This window comes from Orbicella franksi, chromosome 3 (assembly GCF_964199315.1).
Source record: "Orbicella franksi chromosome 3, jaOrbFran1.1, whole genome shotgun sequence".
Lineage (NCBI taxonomy): Eukaryota > Metazoa > Cnidaria > Anthozoa > Scleractinia > Merulinidae > Orbicella > Orbicella franksi.
The window spans coordinates 8,167,466-8,180,569 of NC_138147.1; the positions used below are offsets into that span (position 1 = coordinate 8,167,466).

Genomic DNA, 13,104 nt, shown 5'->3' on the forward strand with positions numbered 1-13,104 from the left:
AAACAACCCGCATCTTAATTAAAGGCGAAAATAGATAAAAAGAACTCGAGTAAATCTCGAGGAATTTCGGTCTCACCGAAAGCTTCTGATAAGTGACGGACTATCTTTACATATCCGATGACATAGTGGTGACTGGCTTGAGCCCGTAACCTCAAAAACCGCACAAAAAGAAGGGGAAACAAGGAAGAAAATATAAGTTACCACAACGGCTTAGTTTGTTTTCCCCTACACACATTTCAGCGCTTCTTTACCACCAGTTCGTCATAAAATTACACTAAAAAACCAGCTCTTAAAATTTCTTTCCACTTCCACCGGAAGTAGGCGACAGAAAAAAACTCCAGCCTGCTATTCGGTTACTCCAGGCGGAAAGAAAGTTTTCCCATATAATCGGAAAGCGCCCAAGACAGCCAGCAGTGTGAAACATGGGGCGAGTGACCGTCCAGTGACGTCATTGTTCGCACGCTCTTTTAAAAGGAAGCCATACAAGCCTGGAAATGAAATTTCACAAACAGCATCTTTGACAAGTTTAATGAAGCTTATAAAGCAGAGAGAACAAATCGAATGCTATTGCCATCATAAATTAATTGGGCTGCGTGCTGTGAGCTATCTGTTCCTTCAGTACCATGATACTCTGTCGCTGATCAGCAGGCAGCAGCGAAATCTGTTGATCAGTGAGGCTCAACACCTGCATGATAAGGGCGGCCTGTGAAGGAAACAAATAACGTTTATACTTTCTTTGTAAGCTGATAAACCAGTAGAATACTCTGAAGATCATTCCTATGTAACTTTTGACAAGCAGCTGGGGGTGGGGGTGGGGGAATACTCCCATATATAAGTTATATGGTATGTGCTGCTGTTAAGGGCAGTTTAGTCAGGGATGGGTATAGAAATCAGATGGTTTTGGTCTAGATCAGGGTATAATTTACCGCAAAAGTGGTCAGTGTATGAATCATTAAGTCTAGAACAGGGTTCTTTACCCAGGGTTTAAAATACAAAATTGAAACTCAAAAGTGACCTTAGCTTGTAAGATATTGGCTTAGTTTTTATAGTGTATGTTGGACTACAAGAGTGATAAAGTTTCCGCATGGAAAATAGCTAGTCTTTGATAGTCTAGAATAGGCTTGCAAAATCAAGCTGATCATGGTCTAGTATAGGGTGAGTGTCCCAGTGGCACACCCCTACCGATGATTTACAGAGTACCCCCCCCCCTCCCAGGACAAGCAGATTGCAAAAATCAAGTTAAAACAAAGGAAAGTCTGTTTTTACCTTTTCTTGATCCTGTGCTGTGACATCAGCACCCTGTTGAACGGGCCCTGCTTGGGGAGGATTAAAGCCTGTAGAAAGGTATTGCATGTTAGAAACACAAAAGGTACAGTCTGAATGAAGAATCTAGTCATATGTGTCACACAAAATACAAGGCATAATCTTTCATTCAAGGTTGGTTCTAAGCAATGTTAGAAACAAGACAAAATAAAACAACTCAAAAGCATTTTTATGGCAAGAGACAATCCATTTTTATGGTAAGAGAGACAATCCAGACAATGAGCATGGAAATGGTGTTACATATACATTTTGCATTCTTTGAGATCACTTATCTCACCTGGCGGCCCCCTTGGAGGAGGTCCCCCTTGGTTGGGTGCCCATTGCTGCTGTGGAGAATGGGTAGGCCCTGAAAATCGTCCATCAGATGGGGGGCCTGGTGGACCACGTTCAGCACGTGGATCCCTTGGGCCACCAGCTCCAAATCGCTGATCTGGGGGAGGCCCTCTGGGATCCCTTGGTTGATCTCTTGGGTCTCCTGATGGACCTCGCCTATCATCTAGAGTAAATAAACAAAGTGGTTGTACAAAAAGACTTGCAATGTAAATATTAAGGGTTTGGCATGTTGAATGTTCCTCTTTTTTGATCAAAAAAAAAAAAAACATGTGCCTAATCCACGACACAATGTCTACATGTATGAACCTGCCATCTTGAACTTACTTATCTTGACAAAAAAAATACTGTCATTTTCTTTGCATATTTAGAATCCATGTTTTTAGTCATGAGAGAATAATCCTGCTTTCCCAAGCAATCGCAAACGTATCCCATGGGAGTTTGAAAGAGTGGGATCTAACTGGAACTTTAAACACAAGGAGTACTAATTAAAAATACCTCTCGGCGGCTCTCTATTCCTCGGATCTCTGGGATCAAATGGCATGCGGCGATCTCTTGGGTCTCCAAACTGGTCCTGTGGAGGGCCTCTAAAGTCAGGACCCTGGGGCCCTAGAAATCAACAGGATTAGACTAATACATGAATTCTCCTTACTTGGAGCTGTTAAGTTACAGAAATATATAGCTGCCTGTTTACTAAATAAATTACTATTTATTGTGTTTGACAGCTGTTAATGGCACTTTGAACTATAATACATGTAACCATGACCTCAAAACATCTGTGCAGAAATTGAAACTGGGACTCAAAAAAATTTAGAATCCTACAGACATATTCTCATTGATCCAAATTCACTGGTTTAGAGTTGTTACATGTACATGTAAAAGCACTGAAGGTATAAAAGGAGTGAAATAATGTGTTACACATGCTCAATGTTGTGATGTCAAGCTGAAAAATGGCATAAGTCTGGCAGACTTTTTCAAGTCCTGTCAGTGGGTCTTTGAAAAATCACTAAAACTAAATTATTCATCTTCCTTCAACAATTCACTTGATACCTTCATCTTGGCATTCTAAGAACACTTTGTGTACCAGTGAAGGTACTCATCCCTAATGTTTAGCATTGTTTTGAACAGAAAAGCAGAAAAATTGCTACAATAATATTGTGTCCCTTTACTGGTGGCCATGCAGCTTTAGCCTGATTTTAGTCATATGCAACAAACATTGCGCCAAATTTATACATGGTTGCCACAGGCCTCACTATTCAAAATTACCTGACTTATCCCTGATAAAAATAAGATTTCCCTGACCAAATAAATACAAAAATATGTCAGATCGGCTTCTGACGTCAACTCCTTTCTACTCATTCATTTAGACTAATACGTTTGCAACAAATATTTCTTCTTCGTAAGGAAAAGTATCATTGAGCTCATGGTGACTCCAAATGTTTCTTCCAGCCTTCAATGGCATTAAATCAGCCATGTTAAAATTTTTCAATTTTCCCTGACTCAGAATAAAATTCCCTGACTTTTCCCTGACCTTGAAGAATTTTTTTTTTCCCTGACCATTTCCTGGCCTGTGGCAACCCTGTTATACTTTATTGGGAAGGTGTGCAATTTGTTACGACACAATTTTGATCAGTTTTCATCACAATGACAAACCTTTGGGAAAAAATCCTCAGACAAGCTTCATATTTAAAAAAATATGCTATTTACAAGGCTACACTAAAATAGGGAAAAAAAAACAAAGGGGTTTTTTAAACTAAAAATCAAGTTGTCATCAGGCCAATCACTTACTTTGTGACTTGATTTTAAGTCAAAAAGGTTTGGTTTTCCCATTTCCTACCCTTTCTGGTCCTGAACAACAGCTTAGACAGTCATTTTCCTAACATTTAAGAATCCATTGATATGGAAAAATTTTTCTGCCCATGGTATTGGTAGTAGATTGATAATGTTCAAGAGCACTTAACATTATATACCTCTGCCATCAGGTCCTCTCATGTCTGGTGCCATTCTAGACCCATTTGGATGGGGACCTCTGAAGTCCCTTGGATCTGGCCCTGGCCCATGCATGTCTCCAAGAAGGCTCCTTATTTCTCCAGGACCTCTGTCAGGAGGACCTCTCATATCTCCTGGTCCCCTGTCTGGGGGACCTCTCATATCTCCTGGACCCCTATCTGGGGGACCTCTCATATCACCTGGGCCTCTATCTGGGGGACCTCTCATATCACCTGGGCCTCTATCTGGGGGACCTCTCATGTCACCTGGACCTCTATCTGGGGGGCCTCTCATATCCCCTGGTCCTCGGTCAGGGGGACCTCTCATGTCACCTGGTCCTCGATTAGGTGGCCCCCTCATGTCAACTGGACCTCTATCTGGAGGACCACGCATGTCTGGGGGCATTCCTCTCATGTCTAGAGGACCTCGCCCTTCAGGACCTAGAGAAGTTTTTGGAACAAAAGAAATAAACAATGAAAAATATGCATTTACTTGTATTGTGTAACACTTTTGCACTTTTGACACTTGTAAGTAACTTGTTACTTGACTGTGACAGTAAAAAAATTCAAAGAAATCTGATTGAGAGATTTTTGTGTGCATGTTGTTAAGTTTATAATATTATAACTATAAATTATAGTGGACATTATTAGAAACTGGTAAATTGAATAATGCAATTCAAGAGTTTTCACTGGCTTAGCCATCTCGGTATATGAGCCATTATACCATGCTCTACAAATATGGTAAGTGGACACAAAATTTTTAGGAGCGTTTTTATTTTTTATTGTTAGTTTTCTATATTCTGGGGGCATTCTAATAAAACAATTATTCCACTCATGCTTGTTGGTTATGGCCAACTCGACGCAACGCGCCTCGTTGGCTAGCTACCATCTAATATTCAATGCGTGCTCATGGAATAACTGTTAATTATACTGCAAATAAAACCCCTACCTGGTCCTCTCATGTCTTGTGGGCCCCTCATATCTGGTGGGCCCCTCATGTCTCCTGGGCCCCTCATATCAGGTGGTCCCCTCATATCACCTGGGCCTCTCATGTCAGGAGGACCTCTCATGTCTGATGGACCTCTCATGTCTGGAGGGCCTCTCATTTCTGGTGCTGGTCCAGGGCCTGACTGGAAGGGTCCAGAAGGGCCCTGATTGTTGGGTCCTGATCCCATCAATGGTGGTGGCTGCTGGGTACCTGCTGGTTGTATCGGCGCCACTGGATCAGCAGGTCTGTGCAAGATGCCCTGCAACATCCAAAAAAAATAATCTTTTTCAAATAGAATGCCTAGGCAGTGCAAGAAAATCATGGCAACCAATTATCAGCTGAAAATAAAATTTATTAGTAAGACACACACAAAAAAATCATTTAGCAGTGAATTAGCCAACCTGAGCAATCACAGGATCAACAATTTTCATGACGACCTGAGCCTGCAGTAAAGCATAAGCAAGCTGTGGGTTTTGGAGTAACATCTGCCGAGCTTCTTCAGGATTGTTCTGGATGCAAATCTGAAATAGAGACATACCAAACATAAGATAATAAAAATTAGAGTTTAACACAATAAAATTATATACTATTAACTATTTTGTCATAATATTATAAAGATCTGGATCACAACCATGTCATCAATAATTTAAGACTTGTGATTTAATAACATCTGACCTCTCCAAACAATATCAGTACAACATAAAGCAGACAGGTGTTGAAAGTAAAGAAAATCTTCACTTAAGGTTCATGACTTGATATACTACCCAGAACTACCTCAAATCGTGAAAGAGAAAGCTTGGCAATGTAAGGGTTAACTGAAGACAAGACCTGCTGGAAGGTATCCCTAGTGATCGTTTGAAAAAAAACTCAACTTGTAAACTTTTGAAAATGGTAATTACTGTGGTAACAATTTGATTATAGTGCCTTCCTTCTAAGAAATGCCTCCTTTGTAAAAATCACCCCTCCTTTCAGATCTGTCTTTCATTTTACATCGTGAGATGCTTTACATCAAAAAAGAAATAAGCATCCTGTGTGCAATAAGCACAATGTTGCCAACAAATTCCCTTCCCTGAGCTCCTAAAATAAACTATATGCCAGGGTAATGAATCAAATCATACAGAACATTCTTAATAAGTTCTTATTGAAATATACGATTATGAAAGAGCTTCCACCAGGATATTTAGCAGATTTGTTTATTCAGAAGATGCCCTAATATATGCCTGCCACAGCAATAAACCAAATTATGAAAACATAATCTCTCCAATGCTTCAAATTTTTCTACTTGAATTTTTAAAGGGAAAAACATCTCCTTCCCAAAATAATCATTCCTAGTAACCAAGAGTCTATTTTATCAGTCTCAAGGACATTTACCTTCATCTGCTTCATAAGTTCAAACATTTGCTCAGGAGGTAAACTTGCCACAGCTTGTGTAATGGCTTCAGGTGCTTCCTCGGGGTTGACAGTTGGTCCATAAGGGTTTGCCTCAGGACGACTGCTGCCTTCTATACCTAGTACAAGGAAAGGGAAGTACCTTGTTAGTACAAGCCCTCTATAAGAAATGGAACATCCATCAATGTTAACACCATACCTAATACTTAAACATACATGTAGAAATAACATTTTAGGTGCCTGCCAAGTGGCCGTTCACTAGATCAAGTGGCGAAGAAACACTGGAGCCCTGTGTGCCAACTAGGCACTGATATGATAGATGAAGATGATAATTCCATGTCACAAATTCATTTCATTTTCGCTGTAGTCAAATAAGTGCATTTACCCTTCATTTCCTCCCTGTTCTTTTCTGAAGCAGCACTGTCGACTCGTAAGGCTCTTCCATTCAGCTCATATCCATTCAAGTTTCTCATAGCACTCAAGGCTGTTTCTTGGTCCTTATACTCACAAAAGCCATATCCTTTAGGCTTTCCAGTCTCACGATCGAACACCAGTCTGAAAACCAATAGAAGAAGTAATAAATAACATTCATTTACCCTTGGCAGTGTTTATAGCAGAAGGGCTAGTGGCGCCAAGCAAACAATTGAAACAAATAACTCAAATTGAACATAACATTGTTAAGAATCCCAACTGGCTGGAGGCAACCCAGTTGGCTATTTAAAAGTGTAGCCCAGGATTCGAACTCAGAGGCACTGTGAAACAAATCCAGGTGACTAGTGGTCAGAGCGTGACTCAAACCCAGTACCGCTGGATTGCAAGTCCGACATGCTGACCACTCGCCCAAGCTGCCCCCCTAGAATGCCACAGAAAATTAGCAAACACCTCTGTCTTAAACCTTGATTGCTTTTATAAACACCTCACCTGACAGTCATTCATGAAAAAAACATTTCAACACAATTTCTGATACTGTCTTACCATTTTCATTGAAAAAATAATCAATACAAATTATGTATTGTAACAGAAAAAGAGTTTTGTAGAAAATGTTTGATTTCTGTTAATTTTCTTTCCAGTGAACAAGAAAACAGGAATTTGAATCATAACTTGATTAAGAACTGACAGTATATTACAGTGTATTCAAAGGTATGCATACAAGCCAAGTGAGCCATGATACCAGAGCTTATCCCAGTTTCTGTAGCATGAAGTGAGTATTTCTACATGTACTCCCCCTCCTGGATGGGATGCTAGACCATCACAGGGTTATCCCACAGCAGCAAATTCACCACTACCCATTCATACACCTGTGTGCAAAGAGGCACTGTGAGAGTAAAGTGTCTTGCCCAAGAACACAACACAATGTCCCTGGCGAGGGCTCAAATTTGGACCGCTTAATCTGGAGACAAGCGCACTAACCATGAGGACACCACGCCTCCACATTGGAGTGTATCACTGCAAATAAACTGACCTAAAGCTGACAACAGGTCCGACTTCAGAGAAGATCTCCTTGAGTTGCTCCTCTGAAGCTTCATAAGGAATATTTCCAACTGTGAGTATTAAAAAAAACCAGGTATGGATCTTAGACCACATATACATCAAAATGTGCACATGATTACAAAACAAATCAAAGCTGAGTGTAACCCAAATTAGGAGGTATGCCATTGGCAAAGATCTGTAATAACACACCTGTTGTCAGTGCACAATGCTACTAGATGTGCATTGACATCAGTGGATGCAGGTTTCCTATTGGAAATATGTCCTAAAAAGTATTACTAGTGGCAATTCTTACTAGCAACTATGGTATCACTTTAACGTATCCAAGAATTAGCTACCGTATTCTTACATTGTCCAACAAACAGACGAACTGACAAGAATATGGTGAATTGTCAACCAGGGTTGCAAACTTTAGAACTGCATGTGGTAGAAATATAATCTTTGGCAACTATCACTTAAGGCATTTACAATAATGTTAATTTAATGAACTGTTTGGGGCTTCAAACGGGGGGGTATAAATACTCGATACGAGTTTTAATCTGTTTGTTTAATAATCTGACTAAACTACTAAATAAGTAACATTTAAAGGTTAAGAAAAGCACAGAGTAAAAGTTAAAAGCGTCTCTAATCAAGTACACGTACAGAAACCGGCTCAAGGATGCTTGGCCAGACCCGCCAAACTTGATCGTGAATCAAGAATCAACCACACCATAGTCGTTGAAGATCTAAGAGAAAATATGAGCTCTTAAACGTAACGTACCGAAAACTGAACGTAATGACCTATCTGACGCACTACCAGCTTGTTGTTTTACTTGATTTTGCGCTTGAGGCAAACCAGCCACAGTTGCCGCCATCTTGGTTCTTCAGATATCCCATAGTTCAGGTTGGGATAAAAAACCACGAAGCCCAGTCTTTTCGCAGCCATCTCAACCTCTCGAGTCTCGAGATCTCAGACAAAAAAAATAATAACATCCGACTTCACAAATTCGACTTTATCATGGCTAAAGACATACTATCATGTACAGGATCTGTATAGTGTTGGCTTGTGACAAGTCAAATTCTCAAAAAGGAGCCACGAGGTCGCAAGAAGTCGACCGTTTTTCGCCCGACTAACAAAACACTGGAAACGGACTGTGAGCAAGTCAACAACATGCAAACATTTGCATATTTTTTTCCTCTGATTACCACAAACAAAGCTTGTTTTATTTAAGAAGACTTTTTGAGGTTGATTATCACTAGAGAAACTGTAAGGTCAATAAGTGGCTTTGCAAGAATTGTAGGGTTTGTTAAGGCTCGTATCGATTTAAAGGCACGTACTCCGCAAAGCGTATTGGAATAAGCAATTCCGTGAGTGCCGGTACCGTGTCAATATGCGTCAAACACTTTCGAAACTAGTGCAATTATGATTTGCATCTCGCACGTTCGAGAAGTATCGATCCACATCCGCGAGTAAGTAATCGACATCCGCTTGAGCTGAAACTTATCGTCTGTAAAAAGCAGAGTAAATAAAATATGATTAGAGAAAAGTTCTCTAATCCTTGGAGAGAAAAAACAGAGACAATACATGTCAGCAAAAAATAAACACGTTTGACACGATCATCAGACATACAACACGCTTGGAAGGCATGATACAGGCATATTTCTCATAGCGGTAAGTTGTCAATACGCTGAGTCGGCTGACATAAGCAGAAACAGGCGGAAAAATGAAAATGAAGTGATGCTAAAAATAGCGCATGATAAGTTGAACTATAAAATCACGTACACTGAGACAAATGAAAAGTTTCAAGTCACTGGTAGTGAAGAATAGTGATATTCATCAATCGCGGTTGAAAATAATCTTTACCATTTCATTGAAAGGCAGGATTGACGAAAAAACGACAGTAATCGTGATTGATTGATTTCAATTTTCTCATCTTCGTAATTATGACATCATAAAATCTAATCACGTGATGTATGACTTGGCGAGATTTTAGCCAATCAGATGACCGCAGGAGCGATAAAGAAAGCGCCCTTTGCCTTCGACGCCATTGCGTTTGAGAAATTCAACAGCACTAGAGTTTACGTCGTTTATTCGGCGAAAAAAGCCCGCTTACACATCGAAATTCATCATGCAGATCTTCGTGAAGACTCTGACCGGTAAAACTATCACTCTTGAAGTTGAACCAAGCGACAGTATCGAGAATGTGAAGACGAAGATTCAAGACAAAGAAGGCATCCCACCCGATCAACAGCGTCTCATTTTCGCTGGCAAACAACTTGAAGATGGCCGTACTCTGAGTGATTATAACATTCAGAAAGAGTCCACTCTTCACCTTGTTCTTCGCTTGAGGGGTGGAATGCAGATTTTCGTTAAGACTTTGACCGGAAAGACCATCACGCTTGAAGTTGAGCCGAGCGACTCCATTGAGAATGTGAAGACAAAGATCCAAGACAAAGAAGGCATCCCTCCCGACCAACAGAGACTGATCTTCGCTGGCAAGCAATTGGAAGATGGTCGCACTCTTAGCGACTACAATATTCAGAAGGAGTCGACCCTTCATCTGGTGTTGCGTCTCCGTGGCGGTATGCAGATCTTCGTGAAAACCCTGACCGGCAAAACCATCACGCTTGAAGTCGAGCCAAGCGACTCCATTGAAAATGTGAAGACGAAGATCCAGGACAAAGAAGGTATCCCCCCAGACCAGCAGAGGTTGATCTTCGCCGGAAAGCAGTTGGAAGATGGTCGCACTCTCAGCGACTACAACATTCAAAAAGAGTCCACTCTTCACCTTGTTCTTCGTCTGAGAGGTGGAATGCAGATTTTCGTGAAGACTCTGACCGGAAAGACCATCACGCTCGAAGTCGAGCCGAGCGACTCCATTGAAAATGTGAAGACAAAGATTCAAGACAAAGAAGGCATTCCCCCAGACCAACAGAGGCTGATCTTCGCCGGAAAGCAGTTGGAAGATGGTCGCACTCTTAGCGACTACAATATTCAGAAGGAGTCGACCCTTCATCTGGTTTTGCGTCTCCGTGGCGGTATGCAGATCTTCGTAAAAACCCTGACTGGTAAAACCATCACGCTTGAAGTCGAGCCAAGCGACTCCATTGAAAATGTGAAGACGAAGATCCAGGACAAAGAAGGTATCCCCCCAGACCAGCAGAGGTTGATCTTCGCTGGAAAGCAGTTGGAAGATGGTCGCACTCTCAGCGACTACAATATCCAGAAGGAGTCTACCCTTCATCTTGTGCTGCGTCTCCGTGGTGGCATGCAGATCTTCGTCAAAACCTTGACCGGCAAAACCATCACCCTAGAAGTAGAACCCAGTGATTCCATTGAGAACGTGAAGACCAAGATCCAGGACAAAGAAGGCATCCCACCAGACCAACAGAGGCTGATCTTCGCTGGAAAGCAGTTGGAGGATGGTCGCACTCTCAGCGACTATAATATCCAGAAGGAGTCGACCCTTCATCTTGTGCTGCGTCTGCGTGGTGGACAGTAAAACGACTTTGCTAATGGACTTAATTAGTTTAAAGAGTAAAACAGGAACTATGTAACACTTAAGGCAAAATTATGTTTAAAAATTGTTAGAGGATTCTTTCGTTTTGTTCTTTTTTCCTTTGACCTCGTGAGACTTTGCAGTTATTGTAAAAGGAATACTGGAATTGTTTAATTAAAGATTTGCTGTTGAAATGTGTTGTAATGTCTTGCACAGATTTTAGAGTTAATTTTTAGATGGGACATTTCATTTGATTATTTTCAAAGTGCACTTAAGTTTGGCAACAAATTTTTACATGTGATGGTAGTATTTTTGGCCAAAGATTGTATCCATTCCTGAGAACTTACCTTGATGGTACATTTTCATTAATGTCCTTAAGGGCAATGAAATTCTCTCCCAAATGTAAAGAAGGCTACAAAATCCTGCCAATTTTTCTGTTTGGGCAAAAGATGTCTTAATTTGAAGTTAGAATTTGCATTCAGTGGTGTTCATGTGCCAAAATCACCTGGCCTTAATAATTGACTTGGCACTGGCATAAAGACTTCACCCTCAATATAGCAGTTCTTCCCTATAGGGTCATTGCATTATCCAGCTTTTTATTTGTCTGCAAATCCTCCAAAACTTGCAATGAAGCTGAGCTGTTAATTAACAAAATGTAATGATGTCTCTGAACCTGGTCTAGCAAATTTTGAATGTTTTAATTTTCAGACACTACTCATTTTGAAGAAATTTCAGACAATTAAGTAAACTTACACAAATGATACTGCATTAAGGGTTGCAGATCTGCTGACAAGGAAAGAACATTATATCAAGCTAATGCGTGTCTCGAGCTGTGTCTCACCATAAAAGAAACCAAGTGTTTGGAGCTATTTAACTTTTTACACTGTAATGTAAATATTGCCTGCTTCAAATTTTAAACAGGTTTTGGTCACTTTTGTCCAAAATTAGTAAATGGCTGAAATTGTTATATATCTTTTTTTCACCAGCAAGAAATCACTTGTAACCCCTGCAGGCATAACTGAGGGAAATTGGGCCTTGGTAGCCTTGGTAGTGTGAAGTCAAAGTGGCTGGTTGGCCAATTCCTTGCATGGCTGAAGTCCGTAAAATGTCAAAATCCATCATCACTTAAAAGTGAGAGCGATGCCGATATCCAGTCATGTTGACTGTACAAGCTTGGTTGTTATTATACACTGTGGTAAGGATAACTGGCATGGTGGAGGAGAGAGCCCCCATCTTTGCCACTTTGGTAACCAATCACAGAATGGGATTTGGTTTATCTAGCCCACTTGGGGAGTTACCATAACACAAAATATTCTTCCTCTGCTGTGTTTTAAACAGACAGACTGACTTTCATCTTGCATTCTTTGCAGTCACCTGTTTTTGTTTTCAAATTTCATTGTTTTACATGTGATCTGCTTGGTCCTAAAATCTTACCCACATCTGAATGATATTTCATCTTAATCCACTCAAGATAAAAACTTGAACAACTAAAATGTTCTGGTCAGTGTCCAAACCAATGCCTTATATCATATAACATTATATGAAACAAAATTAATATTTTCATACCATAAAGAATTATGCATCACAATTTAAAATCCTTGGAGGAACAGAATTCCACCAGCTCACATTTTATACTGTGGTGCATTGTTTGTAGTATAGGTAAAATTCACCTGGTGTGAAATGCATGGAGGATGAAAGTGGGTTTTTTCACAAAACAAGAGACGGTGAACACTTTTAACTGAAATTTTATTGTTAGCTAAACTTATCTATCTTTAAGTTACCAAAAATTAATGTAATTTCTGACTAAATAACATAACTGCACATCATACTTCAGACGGCAAGTGTCTTGAGACGCACCATAACAGCATAGCAAAGTGCTCTTTTACAGTAGTCAATGCTCATTTTGTGAAGAGCTCTCCAATTAGATTACAATATTCTATCCTAAATACTGCTCACAAAAGCCACTAACATAGAACAAAAACAAAGCATTCTTACTAGGCCAAGCTGAAATGCTAGTTCTATTGCCGATGTTTTAAACTCAGGACTGATTGTTAGGTTCTAAGGCTAGTGCTACAAACTTTGAATCAAAAGCTCCACAGTGTGAGCACTGACCAAGGTT

General features: G+C 40.3%; 2 protein-coding genes across 2 annotated transcripts; one reads left to right on the top strand and one right to left on the bottom strand.

The window, feature by feature from the left end:
* Positions 1-484: 484 nt before the first annotated feature.
* LOC145481055 (uncharacterized) lies at positions 485-9,112 on the bottom strand. The gene is made up of 11 exons (XM_081459443.1): positions 8,267-9,112; positions 7,481-7,559; positions 6,404-6,573; positions 6,001-6,137; positions 5,031-5,150; positions 4,591-4,888; positions 3,624-4,082; positions 2,152-2,262; positions 1,601-1,819; positions 1,267-1,334; positions 485-703 (listed from the first exon to the last, which is right to left on the bottom strand). Exons 1-11 carry the CDS (start codon positions 8,358-8,360, stop codon positions 581-583), a joined length of 1,878 nt encoding a protein of 625 aa, XP_081315569.1. The 5' UTR covers positions 8,361-9,112; the 3' UTR covers positions 485-580.
* A 410-nt stretch (positions 9,113-9,522) lies between these two features.
* Positions 9,523-11,179, top strand: LOC145481048 (polyubiquitin-C). The gene has a single exon (XM_081459437.1). The coding sequence runs from the start codon at positions 9,615-9,617 to the stop codon at positions 10,986-10,988; it is 1,374 nt and encodes a 457-aa protein (XP_081315563.1). The 5' UTR covers positions 9,523-9,614; the 3' UTR covers positions 10,989-11,179.
* Positions 11,180-13,104: the final 1,925 nt, after the last annotated feature.